The sequence below is a fragment of the Larimichthys crocea genome, chromosome XXII (assembly GCF_000972845.2).
Source record: "Larimichthys crocea isolate SSNF chromosome XXII, L_crocea_2.0, whole genome shotgun sequence".
Lineage (NCBI taxonomy): Eukaryota > Metazoa > Chordata > Actinopteri > Sciaenidae > Larimichthys > Larimichthys crocea.
Window position 1 is genome coordinate 13,491,233 of NC_040032.1, and position 19,487 is coordinate 13,510,719.

Sequence of the window (19,487 nt, forward strand, 5' to 3'; positions counted from 1 at the left end):
TTTTGAATTATTTGACACCAGTTCCAACAACCTCGTACAGAAAAACTGACTCACTGTCATGCTGTATATGACAAAAGAGCTCGAGACAGAAGTCTGAAATTGTTGCCACAAGGTGGAGCCCAAGGATCTGTCTTTGCCCCAAACAATGCAACGTGCAAACTGCTGCTGAGATGAACGTGAACTCCGTCTACGCTTTTCAATAAGCAAGTCAAACCGCATCGCTGACGGCCCTAAAAAATATCTTCCAGCTGCATCATTTAGTTTATAAATCCTCCTTACTGTATGATGGGTGTGAGCTCATGGTGTAAATGACTGCAGCTAGTCCACACCTCAATCTCACACCCATGTCTGATACACTGTAGGTGCTACCCTGATCTTACACACACACACTGTGGAATAGACTTCCTCACACCTAGATTGTTATGTATGTAAATAAACAGATGCTTCCGGCTGCAAATCCCATCACCCCAAGCGTGTTTGTAGTGTTATTCCAGTAGATATGATTTATACATTACACAATGTATTATACAATCTGGATGAAATGATGAAAGGTACTCTATTTTATTACTCTTACTTTCAGTCGATCAAAGTTATTGCAGGATCTTTTATTAAAACGTGAAAACTCCCAGTCTTGAATATTACCTGCAGGCCTCTAACCATTTCTTTCACATCCAATTAGAGCAGATAACGTCCGTTCTACCTGCGTGTAGTACAAGTGCAGCACAGACTGTCTCCTACTTGGAAATGAATATTTAATGTTTAGTGCTGGTGGGAGAGAAACCTGCGTGGATTACCCTGCTGCCTACATCGCATAAATCCTTCTCAGTCCCACGAGGCTGCTGTCTACCGCTGCATCTCGTGGATTCACTGGTTGAATTAAAGCTGGGCTCGCAAGGATTCAGTTGTTTGTATGTAAATCAGGGTGTGTGTGTGTTACACTCATCCTCTGTTTACTTGATGTGTTCAAATTTAAATCCCACTTCCTCGGAGCAAAGTTGCACCAGTCTCAATGGATTTATTATTGGTTTTGAATGAACCTGACCCCGAAGACATTTGTTCGTCTTCGGCGTCACTGTAGGTCTAAATCATTGTTTACAGATCACATTCAAGCACATGCCCTGTGGGTGCGAGCAGGTTTTCTTGGATTGGTTCCCATTCTTTGTCTACACATCACTGTCCACAGGCTACAAGCCTGCACAGCATGCTAACATGTTGTGGCATTTTGCCTGCCGCACAGATTCGGATGCCCTTTCTCCACCTCAGGCGGGCCTTGCTGACATTCTGTATGTGTTCTCCACACATCCAACTCGTAATGTAGAGATTTGTTATGTGGAATTTTTCATAGGAAAGACAGAAATCACACTACTCCACTCATTACTGATGATTTCCACCTGGGTCACACTGACTGACTCCACTATTGACTGTGTCAGAGGTCTTTGGGCTTTCTCATAGTCTAAGGCTTTCAAGTATGAATGTCATTAGTTTAATGTAGCTGTTTCAAAATCAGTTCCATCACTCACAAAATGTATTGACTTTTGATCAATTTAATCGACTTGAGATATTGTCAGCAGGATTAACGCACACGTACCTGTCAGCCCGGATTAGATCACAGTGAGTATGATGTTACTTTTGTTCATATAAGCAGGAACAACTTCAAAGAAGCACTCTGTGTGGTGATTTTAGGGCTAATGAATGATTAAATTAATATTTAACAGACCCAGATCTGTCTTTGTTTAACTTTTAAGTTAACTGTGGTCACAAACAAGCCTCATTCAGATGCTTTACTGTGACTTTGAAAGCGACTGGGAACTGTGTCAAGATGATGCTCCCTGCTGAAAGGCAACACAGCATGGGAACTTGTGCTGATTCGCACTTTGTCTTTCCTTCCCTGTTTTTCTTTATCTATCTGAACACTTACACTTGACTCTTGACTCTACACTCGACTCAAGCACCTCTCACATGTGTTGACTTCTCAAAGCGGCGGTCAGGACCAGAATGTCAAGAGAAACACAATAATGGACACTCTATATAAGAACAGTATATCTTCATTTGGTACCAACATCTTTAGCATATTACTACAGTCCTATCCTATATTTATTATTGCTTGTCACTTGCCATATTTTCTTTTTTTGATGTCATGTTCCTCAAATAGGATTTGAGGATTTAAGCATCATTTGGAATGCGGTGCTCGTGAACGGATAGAATTCGAGTCCATTTCCTGAGGCGTCCAAGGAAAAATAAATCTTCATCCTCCTTTTCTTGCTGCCATATGTGAAAAGGCTGAGTGTTTGATTCCTGTGGTAAAATTAGAGAATGAGGTCAATGGAAATGCACCATGCTGTTCCTCTCACATATGGTAGTGAATGTGTACATTCTTTGATACTGGAAAAAACAAGGTTTGTGTAGTGTAGTAAATTCAGGAATCATTTGAAAACATCATATAAATAAAAGTTTTAGTTGATATAAAGTTTCTCTTTGATAGAGCCCATTCTTTGTATTTTAATTTGCCTTCCTTTGTCCATCTCTTTTAGACTTTATAAACCATTTTGCAGCACAAAACTTTTCTAGGTGGATTGATTTGAAGGGTGAATGCCAACAGGCATCATTGTCTGACAATATGTAGAGCCTGGTAGGTCACATACCATCATGAATAATCTATCAACCCCCTTTTACCACTCATTTCAGAGTACTCCCTCAATCAATGACATTTGTGGTTAACATCTCCCTGCTCTCATCTCTCTTTCTCTCTCTCTTTGGTTGTGTAAGAGGTGAGGAAAGAGAAAGAAGAGAAGACTGAGTGGCGCAAATCATCTTAGTTCAGTTAAGGGTGATGCCTGGATAATATCTGATGTAGATAAAGGTTAAAAGACAGAGACAGTGTATGTGTTTATTCATGTCATGACAGAGGAACAAGATAGTTGAATATGCTTAACTAGTTAACAGCAGAGGTCCTCAGTCGCGAGACATTGAGGTCTTGTGAAAAGTTTGCCGTCTGATAACAAATCGGTGATGAATTCATCTCCCAAACTGAGATGATTTAAGGGGGTAGATTGGGTTTTTCGAAACGTTGTTGTATGAGGGTGCTTATCCATAGTCAGTGTGTTATCTCCGACAGACAGTGGTCAGCAAACTCCCAGTCTGACAAAGCCATTTCGCCATTTCGCTTGGCACTACATTGTCTCAACCATAGAATTGACTGATTCCCACACTTAAGCCTAACTGTACCTCTCCTGGCGTACGCTGCAGATCTGACGGCAAGTTAAAGTCCTGAGAATGAGATCACTATAGTGTACCCTTAAACGAATACTGATTTCTTTAGGTCGGCCTTTTTTTATGTGGCTAAAACACAACAAATTCTCTGCTGACCCTATCCACAACAGTCTCTTTTAATCTACTTCCTTGCTTCCTTACTTCTGTCTGCTTCTCCAAGCTGAGAGAACGCTGACCACCATCTACTGTCGGTAACCCACTGACTTTGCATAAGTACCTCATTCAGCCCCACATAAAAAAGCTGAAGTATCCTTTTCTATATTCACACAGTCAGTGTGTAGCTCATGTTCATCATGAATGGAAATGACTTTCTATATGCCAGTCCTATGACTTTTAAATCTGTTTGACTGTATTTGGGTACAACATTCTTGAGCAGGTTTAACATTTACCACATTCACCATCATAGTTCAGCTTGTCAGGATGCTGACAGATGTTTCAGTCTAGCCTAAAGCGGCAGACTGATTGACAAATTGATTGACATCGACGTTCCCAGAGCCTTGCTGCTAGTTTCAAATAGGATTACTGAGGGAAATACTGAGGGTGGTGAATCTGGACATGCAGCGCTGATGTTTGTCCGACTTGTCTGTTTAGGCACAGAGAGGTTTTGCCGGGACTTTTGTGCATCGTAGGTATTCAAACTGATAAGCTGCCAAGTATTAGAGCATAACCAATTCAGCCCCGTTGGAGAGCACTTAGTTACCCAGGGAAGTGCAATATTAGCTGTAATGATGAGTAATGTATTCCTGGATTGAAGCACTTTTAATTACACAGCAAAAAATATCTTTTTATCTCTTCATATTTAATGACGGGAAATGCTGAAATTAACCCACTTGACATCTCATTCTCTTGTAGAAGAGAGGCTGCGTCTAAAATTCTCTGTGTGTTCCCGTTGGTGTGGTTTGTTTGATCCGTTAGAGCGCATTAGTGTATGTGACAGCTATTTGTTGGGTGTGTACAAACTGTATGTATAACATGTCATTTGAATGCTTCCATTCACCCGGAGGTGTTTGCCATTCATTGCCTCAGTCATTCACAAAGATCCTTCCCTGCTCTTGCTTCACGTGTGGGACACATGAATGCAGATGCTGCTGTGCGCACATGGGCACATGCATAAATAGCCTTTGGTAGTTTTTCTGAATCGGTTTATGCTGCAGTGGTAACAGTAGGTCTAAAAATGGAACCATGTGAGCTAAAAACAGCAACTAAAGCCAACCAACATCATTCACTCTTTGCCAAGTCAAGCATAAGCTCATGTTTAATTCAGCAAACACTGGTATTCATAACTCACACTTCTGCACCCATGACACTGAACCCACTGTGGCACATAACAAGCACAGTTGCGGTAACACTATTCCACTGTCAATTTACATTACATCCTCGTTAGTAAGCATGCAAATCAAATTAATTCCTCATCGCATTGGGGACCTCTCTGGCACAGTTTGAAATGAAGCCACTGCTTCAAGGCCTGATGGGAGACGAGTAGTGATCATTATAACTGGCTGCAGGGTAATGACGTCTTCTGCTGCCGCGACTCAGATGACAGCGGGCCTGACCATTACTTGCCATTCATGTCTTCTTGAAACGTTCCCGTTGGTTCCCTCATTGACATTGCTCAGCCCACCATGAAGCGCATCTCTTATTCATTCCACATGGGCAGACAGTAAAGAGGAGGAGAAGGACATCTCATGCTTCCTCTGGAACATGTGTCAGCTTCTTTAACGACACAGTAACGCATGCAGAGCCATGCATTAATGCAGACTCTGACAGCTGAAGGTTAGTTGGCTCCTCAGGCCTGACAGTCCATTCACACATGAAAGAAGTTATGCCTAAAGAAGAGATGCTCGAGAACGGAGAAGTAAGAAGAGAAGGAAAATCTCTCAGCTGTATGACATCCAATCCAGCAACACATCTGGCACCTTGTCTGTACAATAAATTGATGTCAATTATTTTCATTCATTTTCCTACAAAAACAGCTGCTGACGTATTTGCCTTATTTTATTTTTTTTTACCAGTTTTTATGTGGCTTTCTGGTCTCCTGTTTAAAATATCTAAATTATGTACACTGTTTTAGTAATACCTTTTGATCTGCCAATAAAATCTTTTGTATTTTGCTTCCTCATCTACAAAAACAACATGTGGTGTACCTCAAGGATCAGCTCTTGAACCACTTCTGTTTTCACTCGACAGAATACTAATTCTATGTGATCATATAAATTGGCCGCACTACATAGTTGTTTAAGGACTATGAAGAAATTTACAGATAAAGAAGTCCTAATTATTGTCTCTCACTTAACACAGACGCAGCCAGTTCTTAGCTCTGTTTCCCCAACACTGAATCTGTAAGAAGAAGGTGTTATTTTTATTTTGGCACACCTCGGATGGCACTGCGAGTCGGTCGAGTGGTTGGTCTAGCACTTTGGTCCTCATTGAATTATCTCAGCCACTATTAGATGGATTTCCATGATATTTGAAACAGACATCATGAACCCTAAACTCGGCGATGCCCTGATTTTTCATCTTGAAATAAAATTTCAAACTTATCCTGCCAAATATCTCAACATCTACTAAATGGATGGAGGACATTTATAGTTCCCAGACTTGTGTGAAGTGACACATAACATCATGTATTGATAGTCAAGCAAGGTTTCTGTTGAGTTATAAATGAGGATGTTTTCAAATTACTGGACACGATGACTTGCCATTCATTCATGGGAAGCTGAGCTGATCCCTGGTCAGTCTTGTTAGATGTATCTTTTGACTGTGTCTTACATAAGATATGTTTGGATAAGCATCTTATTTTACTAGTATTTCTTGCAAATGTATTTTATTTATTCATTATTCTGAGACATTTCTTTTTTTTATGTAACTATAATAGTTTTCTTTCCTATCTGTCAAGATCTGCTCCTGTTAAATGGTTGTTTTTATGGTACCTTACAAAAAAAGGCCATCTTTTGCCAGTATATGTGACTGCCTCCTAATTGTTATTATTAAAGTTAAAATGATATATAAACAAAATTCTTGTAATTTGATGGGAGGACTGTAGCCAGCAGACAGCAGTGATGTAACAATGTGAAACTCTCCCTTTATTTATCGAGCCGAGGGAAGAAGAGGTTTGAAACGGTTGCACGTTATTTGGTCAGGCTTCATAAAAAACAGGAATGGAAAAAAAATAAAACCACAGCTTTGAGTCAAAAGTTTACAACAACAATAGGCCTCATACTGTATGTGTTTACAGAGCAGTGAGCACATTTTTGGCACGTATCATTCTATCCACAAACAGTTTGATTTCTGTCTCCTTTCTTCATATGTAATTCTATACAAATGAAAACAATACACTGTGTAATATGAAACAAATGTTGGCGTTTCTACATCTGCCCGTTACATTTTCCAGGCTTCCTACATTTCAGACGTGGTATTTTATTGCCATCACTCTCTGGGATGTGACAGTCCCTGAGTTGTTTGTTCCGTTGTGTCTTCTTCTAATGACAGTGGTTGAAAACTTGAGCACGTCCCCGCCTCAAGTGATCCGCTAATGAAGCAAAGATCTATTTTTACCGTTTCCCCTCCATTACACTAACAGCCTTTAGAGTCATTTGTTGTTTTCTCTTCTCCGTTCCTTCTTTTAATCCCTCATGTTTAATTCTGTTGGTAGAAAGAATTATGTGCTACACGGGCCTGAATGACTGGAGTCACTTTGGATCTTTGTCTTCACACGGTACAGTGTTTACTGAAGTCTTTGCTCATTTCATCAGTATTTATTTCTTTGCAGTGCATAAAAAGCACCCTAAAATGACATTAAAATGCTTCCTGTAACATATCAGCCAGTGGAAAATACATCCTAGATCTCACATTCACATACAGATGACACCTTTTCAAATCTCACCAGGTGCTGTCGGAGACTTCTATGATGTTTCCATCACACTGGCTTTTGCGTGAAGGTTACTGTGTTTCTACAGCAGGTTGGAAAAGTCGGTGGGTGTCTACAGAGAGAGGTGAGAGATTCACAGTAGAGGTGTGATGCTGCAGACTGCAGATTTTCTTGTGTGCCATCTACAGAGAGCCTTTTATTCTGTTCTGAGACAAATCACCAAGTCGCCTTTTTCTTACCCTGACCTCTATTTATGCTGTGCTGGTAAGTCTGCATTAATCATCAGGTCAGTCTAATTACATGAACACGTCTCCGCCCGCAGCCGAACCTTTTGTGACGTACTCTGAAAATGCAGACATTCCTGCAGAGAGCATGGCAGCTTCGTCTGAAATCCATTGTTTCAGCTCAGGAGGGTGGCAGATTTTTTTCTGAAGGATCATATAAATAAAGACGATTTACTTCTTGTCGAATTTACAAATTCACACCACAAGAACGGTGTGAGTCATGTTTCTTGACAGATCGTTGTTTTAAAGACACGCTGTCATTGGATATGTTTGTGGTTGTCACCGCACTATAAAGCTATTGTGTTATAATGTTATAACGAGATGCTGCCAAGATGAGCCAGTTTCTGTTTTGATTTATGAGAGAAACCATTTTAAGGTCTTTAATTTCAGCCTATATATGTTTTAACTTGTTTATTTCCCATCGCCGCCTTGAGGGATCTTCTGCCTTACATGAGACTATTTTTGATCACTTGAAGCAGAACATAAAGGTCGCAAAGATTTATTACATTATTGTATAGATATGGGTGGGAAACACGATAGGTTTCAGTGCCGTGCATTAAAGCTAGAAATGATTCTTGTGGATTATTTCTGAAACTGTCATGCTTTCCAAAAACATGACAGTTTAATCTATCAGTACATATAATACATGTTCCTACACGTGTGGGTTTTAATAGTACTGACAGCCCATAGAAGTTGTACATAGTGTTAGCTTTCTGTGGGCAGAAGTGTAGGAGGTAAAAGATTAGTCTTATATTGGTCTTAGTGCAGGATTTCTTCATATAAACATTTTTTATTCTAATTCTCCCCTCTCCTTATGTCATGTGTTTCTTTACTCCCTGCCTTTGTATTTCCCACCTATTTTGATGACCTGTTCTGTTGGACTTCTGATTTATAACTCTCCTTTTTTATTTAACTTTTCCTAAAGTTATTAAAGATACCTTACCTTTGACATTAATATACTTTTATTGCAAAATGTACTTTACCTTAGGTTAGCTCACCTGAGCGTGCGCCCCATGTACAAAGGCAAACGTCCAATAAGAGTTAAAAAAACAAAACAAAAATGTACTTTAACTAAATGTTGTGGTTTATAAATTTTAGTATAACAAATACTTGCTTGTAACATGTTTCATTATTAGTTATGGTATAAGTCAACTTTAATATATTTTATTCATCATTTTAATATCTAAGATGTTCATTACAAATCTGGTGTATTATTTTTACTTTCTCCAAGAACTTTCCTGAACTTTCTTGAAGAGCTGAGTGAATTTTATAACAACAACAGGTCAATGTGACTGAGAATGCACGATAACATAAAAAATGGATTGCCTAAACAATGCTGCTTTTTTAAAGCCCTGGACAAGCTGACATTTTAAAGCCTCACATCCAGCAGCAGCTATTTTTTTCAAACTAAATTTAGCCTGCGTGTTGTACGGAGTTTGTCCTCTGTGGGTATAAGTGGCAAATGGAAATTCCAGCGCTCGATAGAATGGCTCTGCTTTTCCTGTGTACGCCCCACTGTTTCCTGCCTGCTGCATGACTAGGTGTGTTGATTTTGAGATTGGAGCGTCTGACTTCGGGGTTCGTGTTGGCCTGACTGTGGGAAAGGGTGTTGGTTACTTTGGGTCATCCAAAGACCAAACACTAATTCTCCACTTTGAGCTCTCTCTGGCTACTATATAATCTTCCCCACTTCAAACTGGGCGCATGTCAGATAGAAGGATCTGTTTAAAATGTAGCTCTCCATAATTAAAGGCTTTACAACCAACATGTCCAGTCTTCTTTTGTCAAAAATCCAATGTATACTTACTCTTTGTGTTTGTGCAGCCCTGTCATAGACATGTCCATTAGTGCTATTAGCTGCCATGTGAGGTAAAACTGCCCTTTCTAATGAACGTCAGCACACAGAGGGCCTTCAGCCGTGGACTTCCTCACTTCCTGTGAAGGTAAATATTATGTTTTTGTTTTTTTCATCCAGAGCAGAGCCCCCCATGTCATGCCTGTGATGTGTCAGTGCGTCTGTAAACCACGTCTGGGGACTGCGAGATTACTTTACAAACTGAGCCACACAGAGACCTGCCTGACTGCACCTGAACAATACAGTAGTTCATTCACGGACCAACTCCAACCTTCTCTCACTGTGATAAAAATCAAGTCTTTGTGAGCCCCTGCGAAGACGAGGAGAGGAGGAAAACGATATCCAGTTCTTGGAAGTGCACATTTAAAAAAAAAAAAAAAATGCATTAATGCATTAATGTAATTCCTTTGACCTGACACATCCTTGTATATATGAGCTTAGCATGTGTATGAACTCAGTTCTGACAACCATAGATTATAGTTACTACGACTCAAGTAAAAAAACAATTACTCTGAACTGTGGTTTTTAGAGTAGATAACGATAGGGACATACCTGTTAAATTATGTGTAATATACACAATATACGCAAGACTAAATTGAGCATCTTTCTCCGGTAATCACAGCGTTTTCCATCCCTACTGAGTACGTCTAAACTTCTGCAATCCCGATCCCTGAAACTGTGAGAGCACAGAGAGGACGACACAAACTGAAGCACAGCCAGTGATTGCAACATTACCTCTGGAAATGATAATACAACTTAGGAAGGGTGCTGTGGTGCAGATGGTTTTACTCACTGCAATCCAAATGAACAACTTACAACAGTCAGTGTTTTTGTGGGTTTTCAGCCAAATTGGACAGTTGGTGCAAATGATTAATCCACAAGCTGCAAGAATCTACTATGTCCAAATGTTCATCTAATGTAAAGAAGTGAAAGTGGTGCATCATACTGAGAAGTTATTAAGTAATATCCAAGAAGAACAGACTTGGTTCATCTACAACCAAGTCCAGTTGCCCCCGATTGAACCCTTCTCAAAGATAGATGAGCTGGATGACTGAGAACCTTCACAGACTGTAAAGTAATCCCATTACTTTATGATTATCTTACCATTACCTTCCCTTTTTGTGGCCCCCCCACAAGCCTAATACTTAACTTTTACCAGATAATTCACAATTAGTTCGTTAATAACAACCCAGAGATAGCAGGATTCTCATAAAAAGGCTTTAATCATCATATTCCAAGCATACATTCATATTCACACTTCATCAGACCAGATGCAAGCGAGTAACTTGTAAGAGGAATGAGTACAGACATGTAAAACATGCGATGCATGATCGCACGTGGCTCATCTCAGTTACTTAAACGCATCTCTGGTGTGCAAACTGACAGTTTTACCAGAGGCCTCTTTATGAAAAGTCTCCTGGATGTCGTGACGTGATGTGATGAAAGACAGAATGAAGAGAAACAGACCCAACGCGGCGGTATGATGTGATTAAATAAGTTTATTTGATTTACAGACATGTACATTTTCTATCAACCCCAACAAGGGAGCATCACAGTTCAGTTCTAGAATAATATCCTCGGATTTCTTTTGACAACTAACTCTCTTGTATTGACTTGCTCTAAAAATAAAAATAACCTCTGTTTTCTGCTCAACATCAGAAAAAGGTTTCTTTATACATGATTCTTGTATGACAAGAAATAGCACATTCTCAATACATCACTTCAGTGATTATTAACACAGAATTACTCGATACACCGGACTTATACTCCTAAAGGATTGGTGCTAAATAAACTAAAATTTGGCAAAGTGAGACTCAATTCATGACTCATCTAAACCAGAGACGACGTCCCTTCCGATGATGACAATACGTCAGCACTTACTGTGAGCATGAAGTGACAGACCTCTGTGGGACAGAGGCTGTGAAGTTGATGCCTAGGCCTATGGTTCAAAATAAATCCCTGAACATTAAGTGTGCAAAAACAGATTTGATCAGAAAAATAAAAGGAGAAAATACATTAAGAAGAGCTACAAAAATGAATGCAAAAGTATCGCACCCTAAACAAAAAACGATCACATTGCAGTTCCCTTTCGTGTGTGTAGTATGTGTGTGAGATGTCCAATTCATGATCACAGTAAACAGGATGAATCTTAGTGATGTAAAAAGGTATTGTGTTGTTTCATTGTGATACAAAAGGATGGATAAACAGGCATATCTAAACCCAATGACATACAACAAAGTGTAGTATACTCAAACATTAAACTTCCCTTTATAGATTATTCTTCATTATGGTAACAAACAAATAAATACGTTGCATCCAAGCCATCATTTACAATATATTAAAGTCGCTGCGTGATATAGCTATATATATCTCTATTGTAGTTATTAAAAAAAAACTCATTTGGTAACATTAAAAAAAAAAAAACGGATAAAAGGAAGGTAAGAAGCTTAGTTCATTAAGAAGATGTAGGTGTGTAAACACGTCAGGTTGGACAGAATCACATTCAGAGAGCTCCACGCAGTTGGAGAGAAGCTAAAGCTAATGATCTGGCAACAAGGACACAGCCCACACAGCACCCCGCACACAGCCAGTGAGTCATGCTCACACATCAATGCTACAAGAACCACCTCAACGTCTCCCTTTATTCCTCCACTAAGGTCACCCCATCCTCCTCCTCCTCCTCCTCCTCCGCCACCTCCTTCTGCGTTTTCTTGGAGGTCTGCAAAGTGCTTTTATTCCCTTTATGCACAAGTTTTAAAACCTTTGACTCCATTAGTGTCTTCAAGGTTTCAGTAATTGTATCCACCAGATTATATATATATATATATATATATATATATATATATAAATGATCCTTCAAGTTAACTTCTAATTAAGCTTTTTGCCTAAACCTTTGTATATACAAGCAATGAGCTACAGCAGATTTTTTCTTCTTATGGGATTTTGCATTATATTTGCATAATTACAATACGATACTGGAATTAATGCATAGAGTGGTGATTCAAACCCAGGTTTTGTCTATTGTGTACTTATGTTTCCTATGTAAATCTCTAAGTTGCTCTCTGGTGCAGGTATAGAGGGGGACTTTGTTTATCAGCTCCTGCAGTGACATCTGAGGACATGCTTGTCTGGTTTTAAAGGGGGATTCCTCGTTTATCCGTTACCAACGATAAGAGCTCGCTATCAGTCTAACCTGGGGGCAAAAGAATTTCTTCTTCCTGTCAAGGATTTCGATTTCCCTCAGTAATAAACCGATGAATGTGACTCCAGCTCCTCTCAAAGGTCCTTTCTTCTAATCGTGGAATGGGATATCTACAATTGCGAAGGGGGAAAAGGTCTCTTTCCACAATGCCTGTTATTGTAAACCAGCGTGGAATGGACTGGAATCCATCATCAAAAGTGACTCCGTCTCTGTGTGGGCGTTGTGTCCAGAAATTCAAAACCAACCATCAGAGAGCTTCCCCTTTTACAGAGAAACCTGGCTCACTGATAAGGCAGTGTGGATAGAAAGGTCGGTGTCCTCAAAAAAATGTTCGTATTGCTTCTCATTTACACAAAAACACAGACAGGCCTTAAAAGTCAAAAGAGTAGCGTTTCATTTACGTTTAGGAAAAAGCTTGTACATTATAAATTATAAAATATATAGTCCAGTGTCCGTTTTTTTTTTTTTTTTTTTTTAATTTCCCCCTGATTGCTCAGATTGATCAAACGTCTGAAACAATCATAGGCAGTAACCTCCAGTTTCAAATCCAACATCACACAGAAAAAAAATAAAAAAAGTGTAAAGAAAATAAATCACAAGAAAACTTGTGAAAAATAATGTGCAGAAATCTCTCGCCTCTGTCGTGTTCTCTGGCACTGTCTACGCTGATTTAAGTGCTAAAGGCTAAAAAACATAAAACACATGTGGGGGGGTCAAACGAAACAGCTGTTGATGTGAAAAGCTCCAATTTTTTTAAGGCTGATTCACTGACCTTTAGATAGAAACACGTTTTTTTTTTTGGCTCTTGATTGACGACTATGTTTACATGCACGACAAAAGTTTGATCGACCGTGAGAATACTGCATCCGTCCGTGTAAACACCTTGTCCGTTCATGTCGTTAATACTGCGATTAACACGTGCAGAGCAATCTGGTTTCAGTCACGTTATTTGGAGGCTTGTGTGAACAGATAAACACTTTGAGAATAATGTTTAGTGAGTTGCATCATTCGCTCCACATAACTTGAATTTTACAGCTTCCGTCTGTTTACGGGCTCCAAGTGTTGAGAGCCAGGGCAGGATGGATTTTGGAAAAGAGACACCAATGGAGCTGCAGTGTACAAATTATGCTGCTTCTGTTGCCTGGCGTACATAAACTTTATATAAATATTGTGGCCAAAAAGCTGAATTATAGCGTGCATGTAAAGATAGTCAGTGATGATGTTGTGAGGGTTGATGGTGGTCAGTGCAAAGTCTGAAGGAATGTAATGACGCTATGGCACTTGGTGCAGATTGACAGCCGAAGTAACAGACAGACACAAAAGAGACAGACCCTTGGACAGACAGGCAGACAGACAGGGCAGGTTCATGGTCAGCATTCAGTAGTATGGCATCAGGAATCGGACGGGTCACGGGAGGTGCGGGGTGCAGGTTTGTCACCCCACCTCCTCCCTGGAAGGGTTCAGTGGATCCTCGCTGACAGAGGTGAGGAGGACACCAGCTGTCCGTCGGCACGGCTTTCGGCGCACAACTGTGCACCTTAGCACCGGCCTGTGATTTGGAGGCGTTTTTCTAAGAGGGGCAAGACGCTCCCTCGTTTCAGTTCTGAGCGGCCTCCGAGAGAAAAAAAAAAGGAAGAGCAGCAGGAGCCAAGAAGAAGAAGAAGAAGAGGGTGATGATGGTGAAGAGAACATGGGCGTGGTTTTAGAGAAGTGGATCAGCTGCCCTCGCTTTTTAAAAAACAAAACTTTTTTTTATCTCCGTCTCGTCATCCTTGCTGAGTTTGGTTGCTCCTTCATGCGGCTCCTCATGTAGTTGTCACCTGAAAGACAGAAAAAATAGGGAGGGAGAGGAAATGCAGTGCAGTTAGAGTCTGGCCTCACCACAGGACATTCTCATGTAATTAATGTCGAGGTCGAAAGCTCCTGGGCCATCTGTTAGGACCTTCCTGATAACGCCTGCACACCACGACCAGCCTGTGACCTGAAAAATTTGACTGCACGCTGCATACCAACATATAACAGTGTTTAATCCAATCCACAGAAACACACTCTACTTTCTTGATTCAATTTTGGATGTAAAATATGAATCTTAACAATAAAGAATGGGGAATGTTCCCACTGAATTATAATGTATAAACTGAATAATAAAACATAATTTATCATTGTTTGTTCATGACTCTTTTTAAAATCGCTTCCAGCTGCTGAAATACACATAAACAAAACTCATATGTCGGGAAAATGTGGCACCGGAGGAGAAAGCTACACTACTCGGTTGGAGATTACACCATCAAATGTTCATGGTGTTACGCTTGTAGTCTTCTCAGATTGGATGCGGTGCATCCCGCTGTTTGTTGTGGTCTGTCATTACGGTGCCCCTGGATGCTCCAGTGCACATGCTACTACTGCTGCTACAATGGGATTAGTGCAGGGGTGATGTTCAAACACACATACTCACAACAATAGACACCTCTGTACACACAGCAGACGTATATTCACGTAAATCCATATACACACATGCACACACACTGATGTGTTCAAGGACAACAACTGCAGATCAGACAAACTTAAGCCCAAACAGGAGGATTACAGAAAACAATGTGTTTTGGTCTTTTAACTACAGCCCCAATCCTCTTTGGAATAAAACATCGTCCTTAATTATTAGTGTCAGTTGTTGCTGTAAACCCTGTGAAATGTTTATGAGCCAAACTTGAAATTAAAACCCCTCAAATGCCAGCTTGACATAGAGATAATTAGAGTTGTGAATGCTTTGATATGAGCAGGATTGGCCTGCCTCCTCGCAGCTTTAGTATCACTGTGCTGGCTTTCTCGAGCAAAGGGGGAGGTCTGATTGGTCTGGCAGGCGAATAAACTCTAATCAAACCGACTTGTAGTGGCTTTTGGCTGAGAGGACGCAAATCATGACTGAACCCCAGATGGGCTGACGTTGCTATAGATCTGACTGACGGATAGCAGAAAGAGTAAGCAGCCAATGGTGCCCAGTGCATAAGATATATAACTGTGATGAGGTTGCTCCTTTGTGGAAGTGGAAGATCTGAAAGTCGAGTGCCTTTCTTTCACGGCTAGCCTGTGTCATATTGTGTGTGCACACATGTGTGTGTGTGTGGTCTGTGGTCGCTGCCCTTCTCAGCACCATGAATCCACTCACAGCGCCGCTGACGGAGGATTCGGAGCTTTTTGTTGAATGATAAGAGTGTGAAGAAGGAAAGTATGCCCCTGCAGCTGTACAAACACGTTTAACAGTTTAGGATCAGTTTCTGTTTCTTGTGACGTGAATTTTCCTCCCCAAGTAGTTCTGGGATTGTGGTTACAGAATAAATGAGTGTGAAGCTCTGTTGTCGGAGCTCATGCTGATCTTCTGACAGGCCCCAGCTTGGGGATGTCCTCTAGTTACCATGTGGTGTGGGGTGAATCTGGTCAGCAGAGGCTGATTCCTCCTACAGAGGAAGTTAATTGGATCTCAGTGTATCTGATCTCCGCCTCGGATTGCATCACCGGAGATTAATAGCTTGAGATGTATAACAGCTTAGCCGATTACTGCTTCTCTTCATCCTCATTTATTCAGCGCTCGTGTGTCTTCTCTAAATTCCTCTCCTTGTCAGAGCCAAACACTTTTATTGTCATCTGAATATTCCCCTTAATCAACCACAGCACTTTAAAATGGCACCATACATCTTCTTCAACCTCCCTAGGGTGCAGCATGTTGGGCCTCTGGGAACGTTGGGCAGAGTGTGAGGTGTGAAGGGTGAACGCTTGTCACCGGACAGACGATGAACTGTGAACTTTATTGATCTGTGACTCAGACCCAAGGGAGGAAGCACGGCCTGTCACTGATTGGATTATCCGCCGATACAAATGTTGAAAAATCAATCACGGAATTCACAGAGCGCCTCGGGCGGTTTCGCTTTGGAGTAGGAATGATCAGTTCACAGGCACATTCAACTCTGACCTCACCTAGCTGTAATCACTGTTCTCTATAATTAGCTCCTTTTGACAGCAGGGAGAAAATGCTTTAGCTGCCATGTGACAGAGAGCTGATGAAACCCTCAGGCTGGGAGCACAAAGTGACTCTGAAACATGATATGCGTGGCAGCAGTGTGGGAGCCTTTCATGTCACCTGTCATTATCTGTACATGCTAATGTCACCCTGCCAGTGGTAATGACACTGCAGTACTTACAGTAAAATACCACTCTGCTATTTCTGCACATTATGGCCCATTAAACTACAGACTGTACCATCCTTGATATTTATTTTTTTAATTGATTTCCTGCCTTTGAAAACAGCGTCTCACATTTATCAGTGCACAATGCAAATCAAGCTGCAGAGCCTTCAAAGTGATGAGTGATCCATCATACTATATTACCAAAGTTGGGTTAGGTTATGTGATAATGATGCGCCGTGCCTCTCTTTGTGGGAACATTACGGACACTTCTGACAACGCAGATTTTTAAAATTCGGCTTCTTGCAGTGTTATTTAAAAGGTCCAATGTGTAGGATTTAAAACTATCTAGTAGCAGGGAAAAAAGAAGTAGCCCAGAACAGACAAATCAAACTCTGATATCTAGATGTGACCTTTTGCTTTTTATGTGAATTTCACAGCCAGAGTTTTTCCTACATGCTTGGAAGGAGAGGGTGAGACGTGGGAGAGTATTCATTTGGTTGCAATCTGCAATGTAACTGCTAGGTGCCACTAAATCCTACACACCGGGCCTTTAATAACAATACGAGAAACTAATTTCACCTTCCTCCTTTTCACGTGTTTGTCTCCTGAAACAGAATTCCCATCAATAAATCTCCTGAATTATGAACTGCTTTCTGAATTATGATTTACAGACTGGAGTAGTTTACAGCAGTAGGTTTATTTCTATATTTATTTCCCTAAAAAGTGATAGCATAGGTGTGGAGCTACAACTGCATTTCAATGCCCAATACCCTATATCATAAAACAATGCATACATGTCAGACGTCAAAGCATTCATAAAAATATCTGGAAGGTAAAAATGCACCTAGAAATGTAAATGTAAACTCGATATTAAGTGTTTTTGAGCTTTGAACAGCATCCTGTCCTCTGCCTGCAGGAATTTACACCTTCATACAGTTTTTCCACCTCATCGACTGTTGCCTTCAAATACTGCAGGGAGATGCAACTGGGAGATCACACACCGCCGCCTGAACTGAACTCTCACGACTCCGTAAGAAGAAATCCTACACACCAGCATTTCCACAAGTTTTCACAAGTTGGCACAACATTATCACGACAGAACTAATGGTTCAAACCTTTGTTGACGCACATGGCTGCCGCGGAAAACGGAAGTGGATTTGATCTGTTTGTCATCACTCTTTCTCTGACCTTCTACCTTCCACACTGAAGACTCATTGGGAGCGGGTGATAATGAACCCAACGGTATCGACATTCACGACCTATTTCCTTTGCACTTCGTGTTCATACAGTACTTTGACAAATGTTTGGAGGACAAACAAACTCAACCATGGTTACAAAGAAATGATTAGGATGGGGGTAAAACCTCGACCTTATGGCTAAACATGATAACCTTTACAAATAAGTCACAACAGATTCCTTGTCCTTCTAATCAGTGAGTCAGAGTTTAATCTTGTTATTCTTTACCGGCAAATACAGTAGCCCCCCATTGTCCTCCAGTGCAGAGTTGGCTGGTATGCTACCAATTATTGTGTCTTTACTTTGCTCAGTTAATAATTACAGAAGTTTTGCACCATGTGTGCGAGTCTGATAAAGACAGGAAGGAGGGAAGGCAGCTTAGGTCTTGATAAGATGCCAGATAGTCAAATAACAGCCACTCCAAGAATGCCTGGATAGTCCCTGAGTACAATGGCCAGGGATCATAGATCAATCATTTATGTGTTATTACACCTCCAACATTCACACAATCATAAAGTTTTAGGCTATCCTCAGGCTAAAGCGTCTATTAAGTCCTTGTTCTACGTGCTGCTTGCCAGGTAATGAGAAAAAGAGCATTATAAATATTAATGATCCGAGACTGTTTCTTTGTGAACAACCAATTAAACTGCTTGTACAACTGCTAATGTGAAAATCACTTAAGTGTAAAAACATCTTTAGGAGAAAAGGCAATTTACCTGGTCATACCTTGACTGAGGAGGGTGGTCGTGTCAGCTGGTTTATCCTGAGGAGAGAGGGACAGATTTAGAAATTAAGGATGCACAAAGACTCTTAAATTACATTCATTATTTATTATTCTCTTTTGTCTCTCTTCTCTTTCTAGATCTTTCAAGTCATGACTATCTGCTCCTCCGATCGTCCAGGCTGCAGAGCTCAGCCTGCCTTGACCCGACACTGAATCTGCACGGTCAAGGCGCAATGGCACGGCAGACGAGATAGTTCTGGTCTTACACATGGCTAAGTGTAAATGTGGAGAGGTTGGAGAGGTTATGTGTCGGGTGGGCATGCACTGAACCTGAGCTATAAATTGCAACCCTGTAGCCAAAAAAAGCTAGGAACCTCAAAATAATAAAGCACTCTTAGTCTGGAAATAGAAAGGCGCGCTCCAGTGAGTAACTCGTTCGGTTCCACGCCTTTTATAAATAGCGCTGTGTATCTGAGGACACACTCAAAGGAGGAAACACAACAGCAGCAAAACGCTCTGTTAAGCCAGGGGAAATTTATAAATCGTGGCTTTTATAGCGTGAATGCGATCTATAAATATCACAGTCATGAAACAATCCGAGCTGTGCAAAGTTGTGGATTTTGACATCTTTCACAATCCCTGAGGTGCTGTTTGCAGCTTGTTACATAAGAGCTGATATGATGTTTAAGTTCTGTACAAACAGAGGCCTGTAGCATAGTGTGTGAGGTATGTTTGCTATATATGTATACATGTGAAGTGTAAAGGTCCTGACATCAGATATTCAGATATCATGCACGTGAATGTAGTTCGTGATAAAAGCTTGCATAACGTTCTAATAAGGCGGATTATTAATATTTCTGATTGCAG

General features: G+C 40.7%; 1 protein-coding gene across 2 annotated transcripts in view; it reads right to left on the bottom strand.

Annotated features, from left to right (window-relative positions):
* Nucleotides 1–10,756: 10,756 nt before the first annotated feature.
* The window catches only part of spns2 (SPNS lysolipid transporter 2, sphingosine-1-phosphate), a 58,414-nt gene continuing 49,683 nt past the window's right edge, over nt 10,757–19,487 (bottom strand). Inside the window, exons 12-13 of one of the 2 annotated variants that reach the window (XM_010742885.3) lie at nt 18,623–18,659; nt 10,757–14,299 (exon numbers count right to left, since the gene is read on the bottom strand). In XM_010742885.3, the coding sequence (XP_010741187.1) occupies nt 14,285–14,299; nt 18,623–18,659 (52 nt within the window). In that variant the 3' untranslated portion in view covers nt 10,757–14,284. Of the gene's footprint in view, nt 14,300–18,612; nt 18,660–19,487 lie in introns of both variants that reach the window. The other variant, XM_010742886.3, reaches the window with a different exon arrangement.